Here is an 18,723-nt window from a genome sequence, read left to right on the forward strand (position 1 = left end):
AGAACAAAGAGGTGGGGGAGTGGGACGGAGAAGTGGGGGACTGGGACAGAGAAGTGGGGGGTTGGGATGGGTGGGATGGAGAAGTGAGGGGTTGGGACGGAGAAGTGGGGGAGGGACAGGGAGGGGGAGAGTTGGGGTGGGACAGGGAGGGGTTGGGTCGTGGGCGGGAGGGTTGGGACAGGAGGGATGCGTTGCCAGGGAAGGCTCTAGCTGATCACCCAGGTGTTCACACTTGTCCTCCATCTGTCGCCAGGTTGTGGAGGAGACGTACCTTGTGCTGAAAGACTACGGGTTCCGTTTTGTGCGCAGGGGGCCGGTGTACGTCAAGGGAAAGGGTGAACTCATCACCTACTTGATGAAGGGCCGGGAGAGGCAAGGTTCCTTCCTCCACAGCTCCTCAGTCACATTGCCACATCAGGTGCTGGAGAACGCATGAGCCCGTCCCACCAGTGGCCCAGTGTGGGGACAGGCAGCTGTTCTTCACCCACCCACAGACCCCGGCCAGCAGCCGGTTGGAGACAGTGACAACTCAGTTGGACACGAGGTCGGCCAGGGGTCCACAGCTGCTCAGGCTCAAGGCAGTCGGTGGTGGTCCCACATTTCTCCTGTCGTGTGGTCTCCGTGTCCCATCCCCACCTCTCCGACCCTTGTCGACTGTCCCTGAATATAATTCCCCCACCCCCAGGTCAGTGACAGGGACTGCAAACTGACCTGTCCAAGTGAGTAGTGGGGTCTGGGGGTGTCAGAACAGTGAACCGCTCTGACCATAAGGGAGGTCAGACCAGGGACCCCGACCATGGGGGAGGTCAGACCTTGGAGCCCTGACCATGTGGGAGGTCAGACCAGGGAGCCCTGACCATGGGGTGAAGAAGAGGGGACAGACCAAAGTCCCCTGATGGGAGAGAAGGGGACTTTGCAGACACCCCAAACTGTGAGAAGGAGAGGGGACAGTCTAGGGACCCCAGAATCCACCATGGTGGTCAGACCAGCAACAGGTCACTGCCCCCGCCCCTAGTTACTTGCACCTACCATCACCCACACTCCCCATTCATATGCCCCCTCAGTCTTTGTGGGGAGCCAGTTACGGGGCAGCAGTGAGGTGGAAAAGCCTGGATGTTGAGGACTGTGCCGCTGTGTCCGGGTCCTTTACAGATGGTTCGTGTTTGCGGACAGATTCACAGCAAGGAGGCGGGATTTTGTTCCGTGTGTGAGAGCTCCTGAACTCGCGACCAGGATGGGTGACCTCTCGTTTATATGGGACCCTACCCCCATTCACAGGAGACAAACCATGGCAGCAGAATTGCTGCGAGCAGCAGGAGATCTTTCTTCAAGCAACTATATGTGAACTTTACCCATTGCCCTGGCTCACTGAGCATACATTTGTCCCCAGTATCCAGTGAGAGGTACCCGGTCTCAGTGCCAGCTGAGGGGTGAGCGTGAGGAACCTATCATGAGCGCGGACTACACACAACTTGATGGGAAAGGGTGAGAGTGGAAAGAACTTTTAAACCAGATGGTGTCAGATCGATCCACCTGTATTAAACAGGGGAACTGTGTGTTGTGTTGGGCTTCTCAAGGCAGTGCTCTTAACACTGATGTGAAGCACGCTGGTTCGTAGTGGGACAGCCATGATAGGGAGATCAGGCTTATCGGCCAGCACCCAGCTGTGAACTCAACATTCCTTTATCGTCATGTAATGGTACAGAACATGTAATATTACACAACTTTGTCTTTTCTTTTTCAGTATTTTTATTGAAATTACAATTTCACATTGAAAAATACAGAGAATATTAAGGTACATATTAAACATCAAAAAATATGCTTAGGTCATACCAGTCCATCCAGGGGCCCCGCATTCTCAACCAAACAAATTACATTACAGTCACATTATAAAAATGAAATCTAAACCCACTACCAAAAATGACAGGAAACACATGTCCTTAACGGAGTAATAAATGACTTCATGAGCCAACACCTCAAAGATTATAAAAGGAATTCAAAAAGGGTCCCCACCGTGTTTGAAAATTTAAATTCAAATCTTTTTAAATTTAAACATGACATGACGTCGTGTAGCCACTGAGCATGAGGAGGTTGGGTAATGTAAGCTAAAACATGCAAATCAGATGCCGTTAAAGTTATGCCACTCTCTCCAACAACATCAAACAAGCCAGTTAAAGGATTAAGCTTAACTGTAAAAAGGACAGAGAAAGTTTGAAATATTTGATCCAGTATTTCTCAAGCCTCTGACAGGTCCAAAACATATGAATTAATTGTTGCATCTATCACAGCGAGGAGATCCATCTGGCATAAACGAGACATTAGACATGTGAGCCCTATGGACTACTTTAAATTGTAGGAGATAGTGACGGGCACTCCCAGGGGAGAGATCTCGGGATTGCTACCCGTGCCGAGTTCAAGTGGGGGCAAGAATGGAAGGATCAGACAGATGAATGTGTGGCTGAGGGGCTGGTGCGGACGGCAGGGGTTCAGATTCTTAAGACCCCTTGTAGGAGATAGTGGCGGGCACTCCCAGGGGAGAGATCTCGGGATTGCTACCCGTGCCGAGTGCAAGTGGGGGCAAGAATGGAAGGATCAGACAGATGAATGTGTGGCTGAGGGGCTGGTGCGGACGGCAGGGGTTCAGATTCTTAAGACCCCTTGTAGGAGGTAGTGGCGGGCACTCCCAGGGGAGAGATCTCGGGATTGCTACCCGTGACGAGTGCAAGTGGGGGCAAGAATGGAAGGATCAGACAGATGAATGTGTGGCTGAGGGGCTGGTGCGGACGGCAGGGGTTCAGATTCTTAAGACCCCTTGTAGGAGATAGTGGCGGGCACTCCCAGGGGAGAGATCTCGGGATTGCTACCCGTGCCGAGTGCAAGTGGGGGCAAGAATGGAAGGATCAGACAGATGAATGTGTGGCTGAGGGGCTGGTGCGGACGGCAGGGGTTCAGATTCTTAAGACCCCTTGTAGGAGATAGTGGCGGGCACTCCCAGGGGAGAGATCTCGGGATTGCTACCCGTGCCGAGTGCAAGTGGGGGCAAGAATGGAAGGATCAGACAGATGAATGTGTGGCTGAGGGGCTGGTGCGGACGGCAGGGGTTCAGATTCTTAAGACCCCTTGTAGGAGATAGTGGCGGGCACTCCCAGGGGAGAGATCTCGGGATTGCTACCCGTGCCGAGTGCAAGTGGGGGCAAGAATGGAAGGATCAGACAGATGAATGTGTGGCTGAGGGGCTGGTGCGGACGGCAGGGGTTCAGATTCTTAGACCCCTTGTAGGAGATAGTGGCGGGCATGTAAAGATGAGACATTAACTCATTTAAAAATTACATTCCAAGTTTCTTCAGAAATTAAAAGCTGTAGGTCCTGTTCCCAGGCCTTTTTAAATTTTATCTAAGGGAGCCTCTCTCATTCCCAATATGTGTCATAAATATTAGATACTGAACTGTTATAAAAAGGTTGTAAATTAAAAATTACAGCTAATAAATTCTTATTAATTGTTCTGAGGAAATGTATGCAATTGAAATGCAAAATATCTCTATTCTGTAAATAACGAAAAAAATGAGTGTTTGGTAAATTATATTGAACTGACAGTCGTTCAAAAGAAGTGAGACTTCCCTCGATAAATAAATCTTTAAAACATTTAATGCCCAATCTATCCCAGGATAGTGGAGAGCACCTGCGTGGCTATTCTTCTCAGCAACAGGTATGTTGTATTGGATGCTGTTGGGGGGGTGGATGGTACACCTGCATGAAGTGTTGTCCCCAGGTGCCAGGGTGCGAGATATCTCAGATCAGGTCCAGAGTATTCGGAGAGGAGAGGATGATCAGCCTGATGTCTTGGTACATGTGGGTACCAGTGACACAGATAAAATAGGGGAGGAGATCCTGAAGGGGGATTACAGTGAGTTAGGATAGAAGCTAAGAGACAGGACCCCCAGGGGAGAGATCTCGGGATTGCTACCCGTGCCGAGTGCGAGAGGGGGCAAGAATGGAAGGATCAGACAGACGACTGTGGCTGAGGGGCTGGTGCGGACGGCAGGGGTTCAGATTCTTAAGACCATTGGGATCTCTTCTGGGGGAGGCATGACCCCTAAAAGAAGGGTGGGTTACTACACCTGAACCCAAAGGGGGCCAATATCCAGATGGGCAGGTTGAATAGATGGTTTAAACTAATTTGGTGGGGGAGGGATAGGAACCTGAGTGTTAGGGCAATGGACAGGAAAGAGCAAATAAGAAAAGTTTGGATAAACAGTGAAATTAAAAGGGCAGAAGGAGCAGAAAGAGATTGGAGAGTGTGGCCAAATGCGTCAGGTAACAAGGTGAGGGGTGTGGGGAGTAACAGATTGAACACACGGAGTATAAGGAATAAAATGGACGGGCTGGAGGCTCAACTGCATATTGGAGGGTTTGATGTTATAGAAGTAACGGTGACATGGCTGCAGGAAGGCCAGAGTTGAGAAATTAATATCCCAGGGTATGCATCCCATCGAAAGGACAGACAGGTGGGTAGAGGGGGTGGGTGGCTCTGTTGGTGAGAAAGGAGTGACATAAATGTAGGTGGAGTAGAGTCTGGATAGAGTTGAGGAATTGCAAGGGCAAGAGGACTGTAATGGGAGTCATATACAGGCCCCCAAACAGTAGCTGGGATATAGGAGGCAGAATAAATCAGGAGTGAAGATTGGCATGTCAGAATGGTAATGATATAGTTGTTATGGGGGATTTCAACATGCAGGTAGACTGGGAAAATCTAGCTGGTGCAGGACTGCAAGAAAAATGTCTCTGGGATACATTCTTAGAGCAGCTTGTGATGGGCCCAACCAGGGGGAAGACAATTCTGGATTTGGTGTTGTGTAACGATGTGGATTTGATAAGGGACCTTGAAGTAGGGGAGCCATTAGGTAATAGTGACCATAATATGGTGAGTTTTAATTTGCAATTTGAAAAGGAGAAGGAAAGAAAGTGGGAAGTAGCAGAATTACAGTTGAATAAAAGGGATTGTGCAGCCAGGAGGGAGGAGCTCGTCACAATACAACGGAAGGATCCCCTGGCTGGAGAACAGTGGAACAAAACCGGCAGGGATTTCTGGGCATTTTTCAGAAGGTTCAGGACCAGTTCATTCCAAAGAGGAAGAAACTTCTAGGGTGAGGAAAGGGCAAAGAGGGGCGGGAAGCTCAAGGATTGGGAAACCTTCAATGAGCAACAGAAGGTAACTAAGAAACTATACAGGAGGAAAAATGAGGTACGGGGGTAAACTGGCCAATAATATAAACAGGGATAATAAAACCTTTAGGGATGTAAAGAGGAAAGAATTACGACCAAAATTGGGCCGTTAAAAATAGAAACTGGTGAAATTATTACAGAAAGCAAGGAAATGGCTGAGGTTTAACAGTAACTTTGGATCTGTCTTCACCAGGGAAGATACAGGTTAAGGTCAGATAGAGAGTAGAGGCCCTGAGTATTGAAGGAATTGACAGAAATTCCAATGGTAACGGAGGGATTGATGGAAATTCAGATTTGGAAGCATGTGGTCTTGAGTAAACTGAAAGGCCTGAAGGCGATTAAGACCCCAGGGCCTGATGGATGGAATCCCAGGGAGATTGCTCTTGAAATTGTGGACGCATTGGGTCGGCATTTTCCAATGTTTTATGGATTCAGGAGAGGTGCCTGTGGATTGGAGGGTGGCTAATGTTGTGCTGTTTTTCAGGAAGGGAGGGAGAGAACGGGCAATTACAGACCGGTTAGCCTGACGTCAGTGGTGGGGAAGATATTAGAATCTATTAGAAAAGAAGAAATAACAGAGCACTTAGACAGAAATAATAGTATCGTTACAAGTTGGCATGGATTTCTGAAGGGAAAATCATACCTGACTGCTGAGATTTTTGGAGCATGTGAGGAGGAGGGTGGACGTGGGAGAGCTGGTGGATGGGGTGTACTTAGACTTTCAGAAGGCTTTTGATAAGATCCCACACAGGAGATTAGTAGGAAAAATCAGAGAGCTTGGAACTGGAGGAAGGGTGCCGACATGGATAGAATATTGGTTGACAGACAGGAAACAAAGAGTTGGGATTAACAGGGTCACTATTGGAATGGTAGGATGTGACAAGTGGGGTCCCGCAGGGCTTGGTGTTGGGTCCTCAGTTGTTTATCATATAAATGATTTAGATAAGGGGATTTATCTAACCAACACAAACAGCAAATTTGCAGATAACACAAAACTGGGTGGCAGTGTGAAGAGGATGTCTGGAAAATGTAGGGGGAGACCAGGGCTAGAGGCCTAGTTTAAGAATACACGGAAGGCCCTTTAGGACAGAGATGAAAGAATTTGTTTTACCCAGAGAGTTGTTGGTCTATAGATGGTTTACCGCAGAGGGTGGTAGAGGTGGATTCTCTGGATAAGGTTCTTGTGGACAGGGGAATTAAGAGTTATGGGGAGAAGGCAGGGACAGGGTACTGAAAGTGGAAGATCAAGCATGATCTAAATGAATGGTGGTGCTGGATCAATGGGCTGATGGCCTGCTCCCACACCTATTGTCCATTTGCTTTCAAAGTTACGTCAATCATGGAAGGTTTAAAGAAAAAATAAGACAGGAGAGAAAATTTCAGTAAAACCAAAATGTTTTCTAAATTGTATTCAGATGCCAGTGGTTAAAGTAAGTTTAACCAGCAGGTTATCAGTTACTTTATTTAAAGATAAGGTCAGTGAGGATCTGAGATAATGGAACATTTTGTAACAGAATTCGATTCCAAAGAGACCCACATTGGACAGTCCTAACGATTCATATAATGTGACCAAATCGCAAGGTTCCATATATTGACTGCCTGGTAATAGAACCTGAAGTTTGGTAAGGCTGAACCTCCATTCTTTTTAAGTTTTTGTAGATGGACTATATTTAGGCGAGCAAGCTTGTTCTTCCATATTTAAGATTATTGCGCCAAGGGAATAAAAAAAGACAGGAATAAAACAGGCAAAGCCTGAAAAAGGTAGATAAATGTAATATAACCATATATTACAGCATGGAAACAGGCCATCTCAGCCCTTCTAGTCAACACTGAACAAAGTCCTCTCCTCTAGCCCTACCTACCTGCACCCTGCCAATAACCCTCCATTGCCCTCCCATCCATATACCTATCCAATTTTTCCTTCAATAACAAAATGGACCCTGCCACCATTCCTTCTCCCGGAAGCTTATTCCACACAGCCACAACTCTCTGAGTGAAGAAGTTCCCCCTCATGTTACTTCTAAACTTTTGTCCCTTAACTCATGACCTCTTGCTTCAATCTCTCCTACCCTCAAGGGGAAAAGCCTATTCACATCAACTCTATCTATCCCCCTCATAATCTTAAATACCTCTATCAAATCCCCCCTCAACCTTCTACGCTCCAAGGAATAAAGACCTAATCTGCTCAATCTTTCTTTGTAATCTAGATGCTGAAACCCAGGTAACATTTTCGTAAATCTTCTCTGCACCCTCTTTACCTTGTTGATATCCTTCCTATAATTCAGTGACCAGAACTGAACACAATATTCTAAATTTGGCCTCAGCAATGCCTGAACCATCTCAACATCACCTCCCAACACCTGTATTCTCTGCTTTGATTTATAAAGGCCAGCAGACTAAAACCCTTCTTCACCACCCTATCCACATGAGATTCTACCTTCAGGGAATGAGGCACCGTTATTCCGAGATCTTTCTGCTCCACTGCATTCCTCAATGCCCTCCCATTTATTACGTACGTCCTGTTTGGATTATTCCTTCCAAAATGAAGCCCTTCACACTTCTCAGCATTAAACTTCATCTGCCATCTTTCAGCCCACTCTTCTAAGCAGTCCAAATCCCTCTGCAATATCTGAAAAGCTTCATTATCCACAGTTCCACCTATTTTAGTATCATCTGCATATTTACTACTCCGATTTACCACCCCATCATCCAGATCATTAATGTAAATGACAAACAGGAAGGGACCCAATACAGATCCCTGAGACACACCACAGGTTACCGGCCTCCAGCCTGACAAACAGTTATCCAGTACAAATCTCTGACATCTCCCTTCCAGCCACTGTTGACTATCTTAAAGTTCATACCTTGCACTTGAACCTTCCCAACTAAGCTTCCATGTGGAACCTTATCGAAGGCCTCACTGAAGTCCATGTAGACAACATCCACTGCTCTACCCTCATCAACCTTCCTAGTCACCTCTTCAAAAACTTCAACGATTGGTCAACCATGACCTTCCACGCACAACCCCGTGTTGAGTGTCCCTGATCAGACCCTGTCTCTCCAGATACTTATATATATTATCTCTAAGAACACTTTCCACTAATTTACCTGCCACAGTCGTCAAACCTACAGGCCGATTATTGCTAGGCTTGTTCCTCAGACCCTTTCTAAGCAAAGGAACCACATGTGTGATACGCCAATCCTCCGGCACGATGCCCGTCTCGAATGACATTCGGAAAATCAGAGCCTCTGCTATTTGCTCACTAACTTCTATCAAAGTCCTGGGGAAAATCCCGTCGGGACCTGGAGACTTATCCACCTTTATATGCTTCAGAAGTTCCAGTACTTCCTCTTTCTTAATCCCTACAGTTTCCATAATTACCCCCTTTGCTTCCTTTACCTGCACAATTCAATATCCTTCTCCTTAGTGAATACCGAAGAAAAGAACTTGTTCAAAATCTCCCCCATCTCATTTGGCTCCACACACAGTTGGTCTTCATAAATCAAAGTATTGAGTACAGGAGTTGGGATGTTATGGTAAAGTTATATGAGACATTGGTGAGGCCAAATTTGGAGTCTTGTGTGCAGTTTTGGTCACCAACTCCAGGAAAGTTATCAGTGAGATAGAAAGAGTGCAGAGAAGATTTACTTGGATGTTGCCTGGACTTCAGGAACCGAGTTACAAGGAAAGGTTAAACAGGTTAGGACTTTATTCCCTGGAGCATAGAAGAATGAGGGGAGATTTGATCGAGGTATTTAAAATTATGAGGGGGACAGACAGAGTAAATGTCGGTCAGCTTTTTCCATTGAGGGTGGGTGAGATACAAACCAGAGGACATGGGTTAAGGGTGAAAGGGGAAAAGTTTAGGGGGAACTTCTTCACACAGAGAGTGGTGGGGGTGTGGAACGAACTGCCAGCTGAGGTGATGAATGTTGGCTCAATTTTAACATTTCAGAGGAATTTGGACAGGTGCATGAAGCAGACTAGAAGGACCAAAGGGTCCTGTTTCTGTGCCGTAATGTTGTATGGTTCTCTGAAGCTGAAAAACAAATCAGTAAGAGACATTGCCCAAACCTTAGGATGACCAAAGTCAACTGTTTGGAAGATCATTAAGAAGAAAGATCGTACCGGTGAGCTCAGTAATGACAAAGGGACTGGTATTCCAAGGAAGACCTCACTGCTAATGACAGAAGAAAAATCCCTAAACTCGTGTCCAACAGATAAAAAACGCTCTACAGGAAGCAGGTGTGGATGTGTCAATGACTAGTGTCCGCAGAAGACTTCAACAAGAGTCAAAACACAGAGGCTACACTACAAGACTATTATCTGGATGGGGAGAAAATTCAAAATTTGGAGGTTCAAGGAGACTTCAGATTCCTCACGCAGGATCCCCTAAAGTTTAATGTCCAGGTTGGGTCGGAGGTGAAGAAGGGGAATGCAGTGTTGGGGTCATATCCAGAGGGATAGGGGACAAGAGGAGGGATGGGATTTGGGGCTTTATAAGGCCCTGGTGAGGCCTCACGTGGAGGATGGGGGACAGATTTGGGCTCCTTATTCAAGAAAGGATGAGCTGGCGTTGGAGAGGGTTCAGAGAAGATTCACCAGAATGATTCCTGGAATTATGGATTAGCACATGAGGAACATTTGACAGCTCATGGACTGGACTCCCTGAAGTTCAGAAGAATTGGAGTGGGGTGGGGGGGGGGGGGAGAATCTTGTATAAACATTTTGAATGTTGAAAGTCCTGAACAGAGTAGATGTGGCAAAGTTGTTTCCCATGATTGGGGAGTCGAGGACAAGAGGGCACAACTTCAGGAGTGAAGGGATTCCATTTAAAACAGAGATGCAGGGGAATTTCTTCAGTCAGAGCGCAGTGAACCTCTGGAATTTGCTGCCACGGGCAACTGTGGAGGCCAGATCATTGGGTGTATTTAAGGCAGAGATTGCTAAGTGCCTGAATAGTCAGGGTATCAAAGGTTATGGGGAGCAGTCTGGGGAGTGGGACTGAGGGGGAGAATGGATCAGCTCATAATGGAATGGCCTACTTCTGCTCCTATACCTTGTGGAAAATGTTGGTGGGCTGATTATAAAGTTTGCAGATGAAAAGAAAGTTGGTGGAATTGTGTTCCATGACGAAGGGTGACAAAAGTTTCAGCCAGAAATATGGGCAGTGTTTAACCCAGTGGAGTTGCTTTGAGAGGTCAAATGCAAGAGGGAAGTATCCAGCGAATCATCGAATCTTACATTTGGAATTGACTTGTCTGTAGAAAGCAGAGAGTAGTATTGGAAGGAAAGTTTTCTGCCTGGAGGTCAGTGACTAGTGAAGGGGCCACAAGGATCTGTTCTGGGACCCCTGCTATTTCTGATTTTTATAAATTACCCTGATGAAGCAGAAGGATGGGTCAGTAAGTTTGTGGATGATGCGAAGGTTGGAGGAGTTGTGGATGGAGCTGAAGGTTGTCGAAGATTGCAAGAGAAGATGGACAGGATAGGCCAACATTTTACATTAGAGACTGATAGAGTGGTGATAGATAGAAAGAGATAGAGAGACAGAGAATGCATATGGCAGCCAAGGAACAAGTTGTCAGGGAAGCCATGATTGTCAGGGATTCCTCATGATTTCATCTGCAAGAAGTGCATCCAGCTGCAGCTCCTGACAAACTGAGTTAAGGAAGTGGAGCTGGATGAACTACGGATCATTCGGAAGGCAGAGGGGGTGATAGACAGGAGTTACAGGGACACCATCACACCTAGGAGGCAAGAGGAGGGTAGATGGGTGACAGAAAAAGGAACAGGCAGGCAATTCAGGGCACCTCTGTGGCCGTTCCCTTCAATAACACGTGCTGGTGAGGTGACAAATAGGAGGATGATGCAGCTCAACACGTGGCTGAAGACCTGGTGCAGGAGGGAGGGCTTCAGGTTTCTGGATCATTGGGCTCTTCCAGAGAAGGTGGGACCGGTTCTGACGGGATAGTTTACATCTGAACTGGAGGCGACTAATATCATTGTGCGAAGGTTTGTTGGTGTTGATCCGGTGGGTTTAAACTAGATTTACAGGGGAGGGGAATCAGAGCAGAGAGAGGAGTGGAGGAGGGAAATTATGTGAAAATTACATGCACTGTTAAGAGTCAACTGGTTAACGTGGTCGAAATGTTCTCAGGGGCATCTATTTCAATGCGAGGAGTATTGTTGCAGGAGGGGCAGGACTGGCCGCTCAATGTTCCGGGCTTCCATTGCTTTAGACGCAATAGAATGGGTGGGATGAAAGGGGAAGAAGAGGCATTGCTCAGGCAGGACAGACCAGAAGGCTCATCTGCAGAATATATGGGTGGGGGGAGGGGGGGTGCTGAGGAATGGGAAAGGTACGATCACACTCATGGGGCTGTGTTACAGACCACCCATCTGTGCTGTAGTCTCCGACAAACACTAGATCAGGAGCCCACTTCACCCCTGGAGCCTACCCCTTGTTCACAACTGAGGCTCCAATGTCAGATCAACATCACCCGTCTAAAGCTCCAGCAACTCTCAGGAAACTCCAGGGCAAAGCAGCTGACGTCACCCATCCACCAGCTAAATATTCCCTCCTGCCTCGACAGTTACACGGTGGTTACTCCCACTGAGCGGGACTCCCTCACCGCCCCTCCCACTGCGTGGGGCTCCCTCACCGCCCCCCCCCCCCCATGGTGTGGGGCTCCCTCACCACCCCTTTTTTTAAATATTCAAACTACAACATTACAAAAGACAAACACACACAGAACTACAGGGCGATCAGTACAGAGGAGGAAGAGCTATGAGAGGCCGTGGGGTTAATTGGTCAAGGGCAATAAAAGGTGGGTAAGACAATAGGAGCAGCCAGTGAGGAGCTGCCCAGTGAGTGAGTGGCACAGTGAAGGAGTGGGCCTTTGAGGCTTTGGCTTGAGGGGCGTGGGGCTTCGGCTCAAGGGGCTTCGGCTCGAGAGGCATGGGGCTTCGGCGAGCAGAGGCTGAGGACGAGTGTGTCTGGAATAAAGGTAAGACATTCACAGTCAATTTAATAAGGTGAGAGGAAAAGGAGGCAGGATGAGTGTGAGGGCAGGTTTCTGCTCTCAGTTTTACATGTGGGAAGTCATTGAGTCTTCTCATCTCCCGGACATCCATGTGTGCACAAAATGTACTGAGCTGCACCGTCTAAGGGCCCGAGTCAGGGAACTTGAGCTGCAGCTCGATGACTTCTCTCTGGTTAGGGAGAATGAGGCTATCGCAGACAAGAGCTACAGGCAGGTGGTCGCATAGGGGTCACGGCAGTGGGCCACTGTAAGGAGGATGAAAGGGAGGGGTCAGGTTCACGTGAAAGCACCTGAGTCTGAAATCCTCAGAAATCGGTACTCCACCTTGAGTACTGAGGAGGGGGATAGTCAGACTATGGTGGGCAGAGGTGTGGAGTCAACCTCTGTGGCCCAGAAAGGTAGGGATAAAAGGAAAAGGGTGATAGTCATGGGGGATTCAATGGTTAGGAGGACAGATGGAGGTTTTTGTGGATGCGATAAGGAAAACCGGATGGTGGTTTGCCTCCCTGGTGCCAGGGTCCGGGATGTGACTATGCGTGTTCAGAACATCCTAAAAGGGGAGGGAGAGGAGCCTAAGGTTGTGGTACATGTTGGTACCAATGATGTTGGAAGGAAGGAGGAAGTGGTCCTGCAGAATGAATATAGGGAGTTGGGTAGAGAGCTTAGAAGAAGGACCACTAAGGGGGTAATCTCTGGATTGCTTCCTGTGCCACGTGACAGTGAGGGCAGGAATAGAATTAGGTGGAGGTTAAACTCATGGCTAAAGGGGTAGAGTAACAGACAGGGTTTCGTTCTTGGACCTTTTTTGGGGGAGATGGGGCCTATACCGAAATGATAGGTTACATCTTAATCCCAGAGGGACCAGTCTCCGGGTGGGGGCATTTGCTAGGGCTATCGGGGGGGGGGGGGGGTTTAAACTAGTATGGTTGGGGACAGGGTTTCGAGTTAGACAGGACAACACGGAGAGGGTTTATAGGCAAAGGAAAGAGGCATATTTAAATAATTTGAAGGTGGAACGGCAGAAAGTAATAAAAAGATGTTGTAGTGATAATGGTGAGAATGTTAGAGGGTGATGGGCAGAAGGTAGGATGTAGGAGATCCCTGAGATGTATTTATTTTAATGTGAGAAGCATAGTAAGGAAGTTGGATGAGGTAAAGGTGTGGATTGACATGTGGCATTATGATGGTGTGGTCATTAGCGAGACGTGGTTGAAGGAGGGTTGTGACTGGCAGTTAAATATTCCAGGATTTTGCTGCTTTAGATGTGACAGAAGTGGTGGAGGAAGAGGGGGAGGTGTGGCATTATTTGTCAGGGAGGATATTACAGCGGTGCTGAGGCAAGATAGACTGGAGGGCTCGTCGAGGGAGGCAGTGTGGGAAGAACTAAAAAATAAGAAGGGTGAGGTTACTATTTTGGGGGTATATTATAGGCCTCCAAATGGGGAGAGGGAATTGGAAGAGCAAATGTGCAAGGAAATAGGTGAGACATGCAGTAGAAATAGGGTGGTGTTGGTTGGGGATTTCAATTTTCCAAATAGATTGGGAAATGGAGTCAGTAAAAGGGCAGCATGGCTTAGTATTTATGCAATGTGTTCAGGACTGATTTTTGCAGCAATATGTTGAGAGGCCAACTAGAGGGGGAATGAAATAGGGAAGGTGATGGAGGTGAGCATTGGGGAGAACTTTGGATCCGGTGATCATGGGTCCATTGGATTTAACTTAATGATGGAAAGGGATAGGTTGGGTCCGAGGTTGAAGGTCTTTGAGTGGGGTGGGGGGAAGGGCAGATTTGGAGAAATGAGAAGGGATTTGCAGAGAATTGTGTGGGCTGGGCTGATCTTTTTGTCAGAAAGGATGTAGAGGAAATTTGGGGGGCATTTGGGGGTGAGATTTTGAGAGTACCGCACTGTTCCAGTCTGGCCAAAAGGCAAGACCAAAGGTTCAAGGGAGCCATGGTTTTCTGGAAAAATTAAGAAATTGGTTCAGGACAAGAGGGAGGCCTATACCAAATATAAAAAAAAAACAGAAGATTGAGGAGATGTATGGTCGTTACTTAGATTGCAGGAAGAACCTTAAGAGGGAAATTAGAAAGGCAAAAAGAAGGTATGAGGTGTCCATAGCTAATAAGGTGAAAGTGAATCCTAAGGGTTTTTACAGATACGTGAACAGTTAAAGGAGGGTTAAGGATAGAGTAGGTCCACTGGATGATGTCAGGAACCGTATGAGATGGGAGAAATATTGGACAATTTTTTCTCGTCTCTATTCACGAAGGAAAGGGACACTGGGCTATATGGGATGTGAGGAAAATGGCTTAGTTATGGAGAGAATAGGGATTAGTATTTTTTGGAGCTTCTAGGGTCAATAAAGGTGGACAAGTCTCCTGGTCCTGATGGGATTTTTCCCAGGATGTTAAGGGAGGTCAGGGAGCAAATAGCAGGGGCACTGACAGTGATTTTTCAAAGATCACTGGAGGAGGGGGCGGTACCACGGGATTGGAGGGTTGCAAATGTAGTTCTGTTGTTTAAAAAAGGGATAAAGGTGCGGGCCAAGTAATTATCGGCCAGTAAGTTTGACTTCAGTGGTGGGGAAGGTTATGGAGGGTATTCTTTGAGGTAGTATATATGCATATCTGGATGGGCAGGGATTGATTAGGGACACCCAGCATGGGTTTGTAAAAGGAAAGTCATGTTTGACGAATCTTGTGTTTTTTGAGGAAGTGACAGAAAAGGTGGATGAAGGTAGAGCGGTGGATGTGATCTATTTGGATTTTAGTAAAGCTTTTGATAAGGTTCCACGTGGAAGGTTAATAAGGAAGGTTCAGTCACTGGGAATTAGTAGAGAGATTGTGACATGGGTTCAGAGGTGGCTGGGAGATAGACAGCAGAGAATCATGGTGGACAACTGTAGGTCAGGTTGGAACCCTGAGACAAGCGGGATGCCTTAGGGATCGGTGCTGGGTCCCTTGTTGTTTATCATTTATATTAATGATTTAGAGGAGGGGATGGTTAACTGGGTAAGCAAATATGCAGATGATACGAAAATAGGGGGAGTGGTGGATAGTGAGGTAGATTTTCTTGGATTACAGAAGGATTTGGTTTGTTTGGAAGAGTGGGCTGAAAGATGGCAGATGGAATTTAATGTAGACAAGTGTGAGGTGTTGCATTTTGGAAAAAATAACCAAAATAGGATATATGCAGTTAAGGGGAGGGCATTGAGGTCCGCAGAGGAACAGAGGGACCTGGGGGTTATGGTACAGAGTTCATTGAAGGTGGATTCCCATGTAGACAGGGTGATTAAGAAGACATATGGTCTGCTGGCCTTCAGAAATCATAGTCTAGAGTATAGGAGATGGGAGGTGAAACCTCTGTTTAAGGCATTGATGAGGCCAGGTTTGGAGTGTTCAGTTCTGGTCTCCAAATTATGGAAAGATATAGTAGGGTGCAGAGAAGATTTACAAGGATGTTGCCTGGCTTACAGAGATTAAGGAGACTGGGACTTTATTCATTGGAACGTAGACGGTTGAGAGAGAATTTGATAGAGGTATTTAAAATTATGAAAGGAATAGATAGACTAGATGCAAATAGACTCTTTCCCCTAAGGGCAGAGCATGTTGGAACAAGAGGGCATAATTTAAAGGTAAGGGGGTAAAACTTTAGGAGAAATATTAGAGGATGCTTTTTCACTCAGAGAGTGGTGGCAGAATGGAACGATCTTCCAGAGAAGATAGTTGCGGCAGGGTCCTGTTGGAATATAGGGGTTAATATAATCATAGAAAATATGTAGAATATATGCTTATGTACTATTCATTTTGTATACATGAATCCAGTACTATGTAACAATTTAATATTTACCTCATGGTGAAGGGAAAGAGTAATGTAAGTAAGGGGCAGCCACAGTATGTAGCAAAGTTGGCTGATTACAGTAGGTTTAGAATTGCCTGCTCCCAAAATACAAAAGAGAGAATTCTACTTTGGCTTGGCTTCGCGGACGAAGATTTATGGAGGGGGTAAATGTCCACTTCAGCTGCAGGCTCGTTTGTGGCTGACAAGTCCGATGCGGGACAGGCAGACATGGTTGCAGGGGAAAATTGGTTGGTTGGGGTTGGGTGTTGGGTTTTTCTTCCTTTGTCTTTTGTCAGTGAGGTGGGCTCTGCGGTCTTCTTCAAAGGAGGTTGCTGCCCGCCGAACTGTGAGGCGCCAAGATGCACGGTTGGAGGCGATATCAGCCCACTGGCAGTGGTCAATGTGGCAGGCACCAAGAGATTTCTTTAGGCAGTCCTCGTACCTCTTCTTTGGTGCACCTCTGTCACGGTGGCCAGTGCAGAACTCGCCATATAACACGATCTTGGGAAGGCGATGGTCCTCCATTCTGGAGACGTGACCCACCCAGCGCAGTTGGATCTTCAGCAGCGTGGATTCGATGCTGTCGGCCTCTGCCATCTCAAGTACTTAGATGTTAGGGATGAAGTCGCTCCAGTGAATGTTGAGGATGGAGTGGAGACAACGCTGGTGGAAGCGTTCTAGGAGCCGTAGGTGATGCCGGTAGAGGACCCATGATTCAGAGCCGAACAGGAGTGTGGGTATGACAACGGCTCTGTATACGCTTATCTTTAAGGCAAAAGGAGGTGTTGATTAGCACAGGAGACGATGGCCAGACAAGAACAAAGAGAATCCTGACAGAGACTGTCAGAAACAAAGAGAATGGAATCAGTAAGAAGCTAAGACAGAAGGAGGTGTTGAGTAGAACAGAAGAATATGGCCAGATGAGAACAAAGAAATAATTAGAAATATCTGGGGTATGAATTGATTTCTGATCAAAACAACAGGATATTCTGACCTTGAGGATTAAGATGGGAGCTCTACACCCCAGATATCTGCAGAGCAGGAAATTACTTGTGATAAATTTTATGCAAGAAATCTAGCAAAGAAAGCCAACTTTTGTTCTGTATGATTAGGTTGAGCTATATAAACTGCAGAGACTGGACAGTAGAGGTCAGTCTTGGGGAATGTACTGAACCAGAGCTCTGTTAAGCTTTATTCTTGTGCTGTATAATAAACTGATTGTTGAACCGAATACCTTCTCCTATCACTTCATTTAACAAACACGCTGGACTCAGACGACACGTAGACTAAATTGAGGGTCGGGTAAAGCCAGAGTCCGACAATTTGGTGACCCCGACGTGATGAAGATGGAGAAGTGATGGAAGAGAAAGAGACGAAACAACGGTCGATTGTGGTGTGGTGATAACAAGTGGCCACTCAACAAAAGGAGGTAAGCAGGCGCCTGTTTAAACAAAGTTCTGCGATTGGCAACGATAAAATTGTGTGCTGTCACCACTCTGCAAAAGTCCTAGTAGAAGACAATGAATAAAGCTTAAAAAACCCAGGGGTTAGAGTCCCCTGGAGAAAATAGGGGTTAGAGGCCCCCTAGAGAAACAGGGGTTAGACGACCCTGAAAAACCCAGGGGTTAGAGTCCCGTGGAGAAAACTGGGGTTAGAGGCCCCCGAGAGAAATGGGTTAGAGGCCCCTGAAAAAACAGGGGTTTGAGTCCCCTGGAATAAAAAATGGGGGTTAGAGTCCCCCTAGAAAAATAGGGGTTATAGAGTCCCCTAGTAGAGACATAGATATAAAAGTTAGAGGTCTTGGCCAAATAGATTTAGTGAACATATTGTATAATAGTTACGTTTTTTAGTAGTGTGCTAAGTTTTCCTTGTTCAATATTGTATAATAGTTACTTGTTTTAGTATTGTGATAAGTTTTCCTTTTGTGTTTGTAGGAAAGTGTGAAAGTTCAAGGTAAATTGAAGGGAGGTGAAAAAGGAGGTACAGGAACATGAGAAAGAGGGACAAGGTTCTATCTTGAATAGAAGAAAATTTAAACAACAGAAGGAAGCGAAGAAGCAGAGGAGAGCATATTTACATAATATTTCATTGGCTTGCATGGCTGTGGAAACAAACCTTCAGCATTCTACTAAAAAGGCATCCCCTATCACAAAGGAGGAAAAGGGAAAGAGGTGACAGGGGAGGTTAAGCCATCAGCCCCGCTCTATCCAAAGTAACCAGAGACGTGGCCACCACCTTATCCGATTCCCCAGATGTCAGCGATGCAGATAAATGAGGGAACAGTGAATGTCACTGAATTAGCAGGTCACGAACTCCAGGAGGCGAAGGAGGGACTTAAGAGAGTTATGCAGGAAAGGGTGGAGGAAATGAAGGAGTTAACGAAGGAAATACAGAATGATGTGTGTAAAGTGAGGGAAACTAGTATGCGACTGGAAAAAACAAATGAGAGAGAGCAAGAACAGACACTTGAGAATGCCTTCTCGGTAGGAATGTCAGAGGATCACTCGACCCCCTTTACAGCTTGGGTTGTGGGAAATACAGCAGGTAGAAATGGTTGCAGGAACCACTAGGTGCCCTGATGCCGAACCATTTTCCAAACGTGCTATGGCAG

General features: G+C 46.6%; 1 protein-coding gene across 3 annotated transcripts in view; it reads left to right on the forward strand.

The window, feature by feature from the left end:
- Positions 1-3,613, forward strand: part of adcy3a (adenylate cyclase 3a) — a 163,567-nt gene extending 159,954 nt beyond the window's left edge. For 2 of the 3 annotated variants that reach the window (XM_069930586.1, XM_069930588.1), the window contains one exon: positions 254-3,613. In XM_069930586.1, the coding sequence (XP_069786687.1) occupies positions 254-436 (183 nt within the window). In that variant the 3' untranslated portion in view covers positions 437-3,613. The remainder of the gene's footprint in view (positions 1-253) is intronic. The other variant, XM_069930587.1, reaches the window with a different exon arrangement.
- Positions 3,614-18,723: the final 15,110 nt, after the last annotated feature.

This window comes from Narcine bancroftii, chromosome 4, assembly GCF_036971445.1.
Source record: "Narcine bancroftii isolate sNarBan1 chromosome 4, sNarBan1.hap1, whole genome shotgun sequence".
NCBI classification, from domain to species: Eukaryota; Metazoa; Chordata; class Chondrichthyes; order Torpediniformes; family Narcinidae; genus Narcine; species Narcine bancroftii.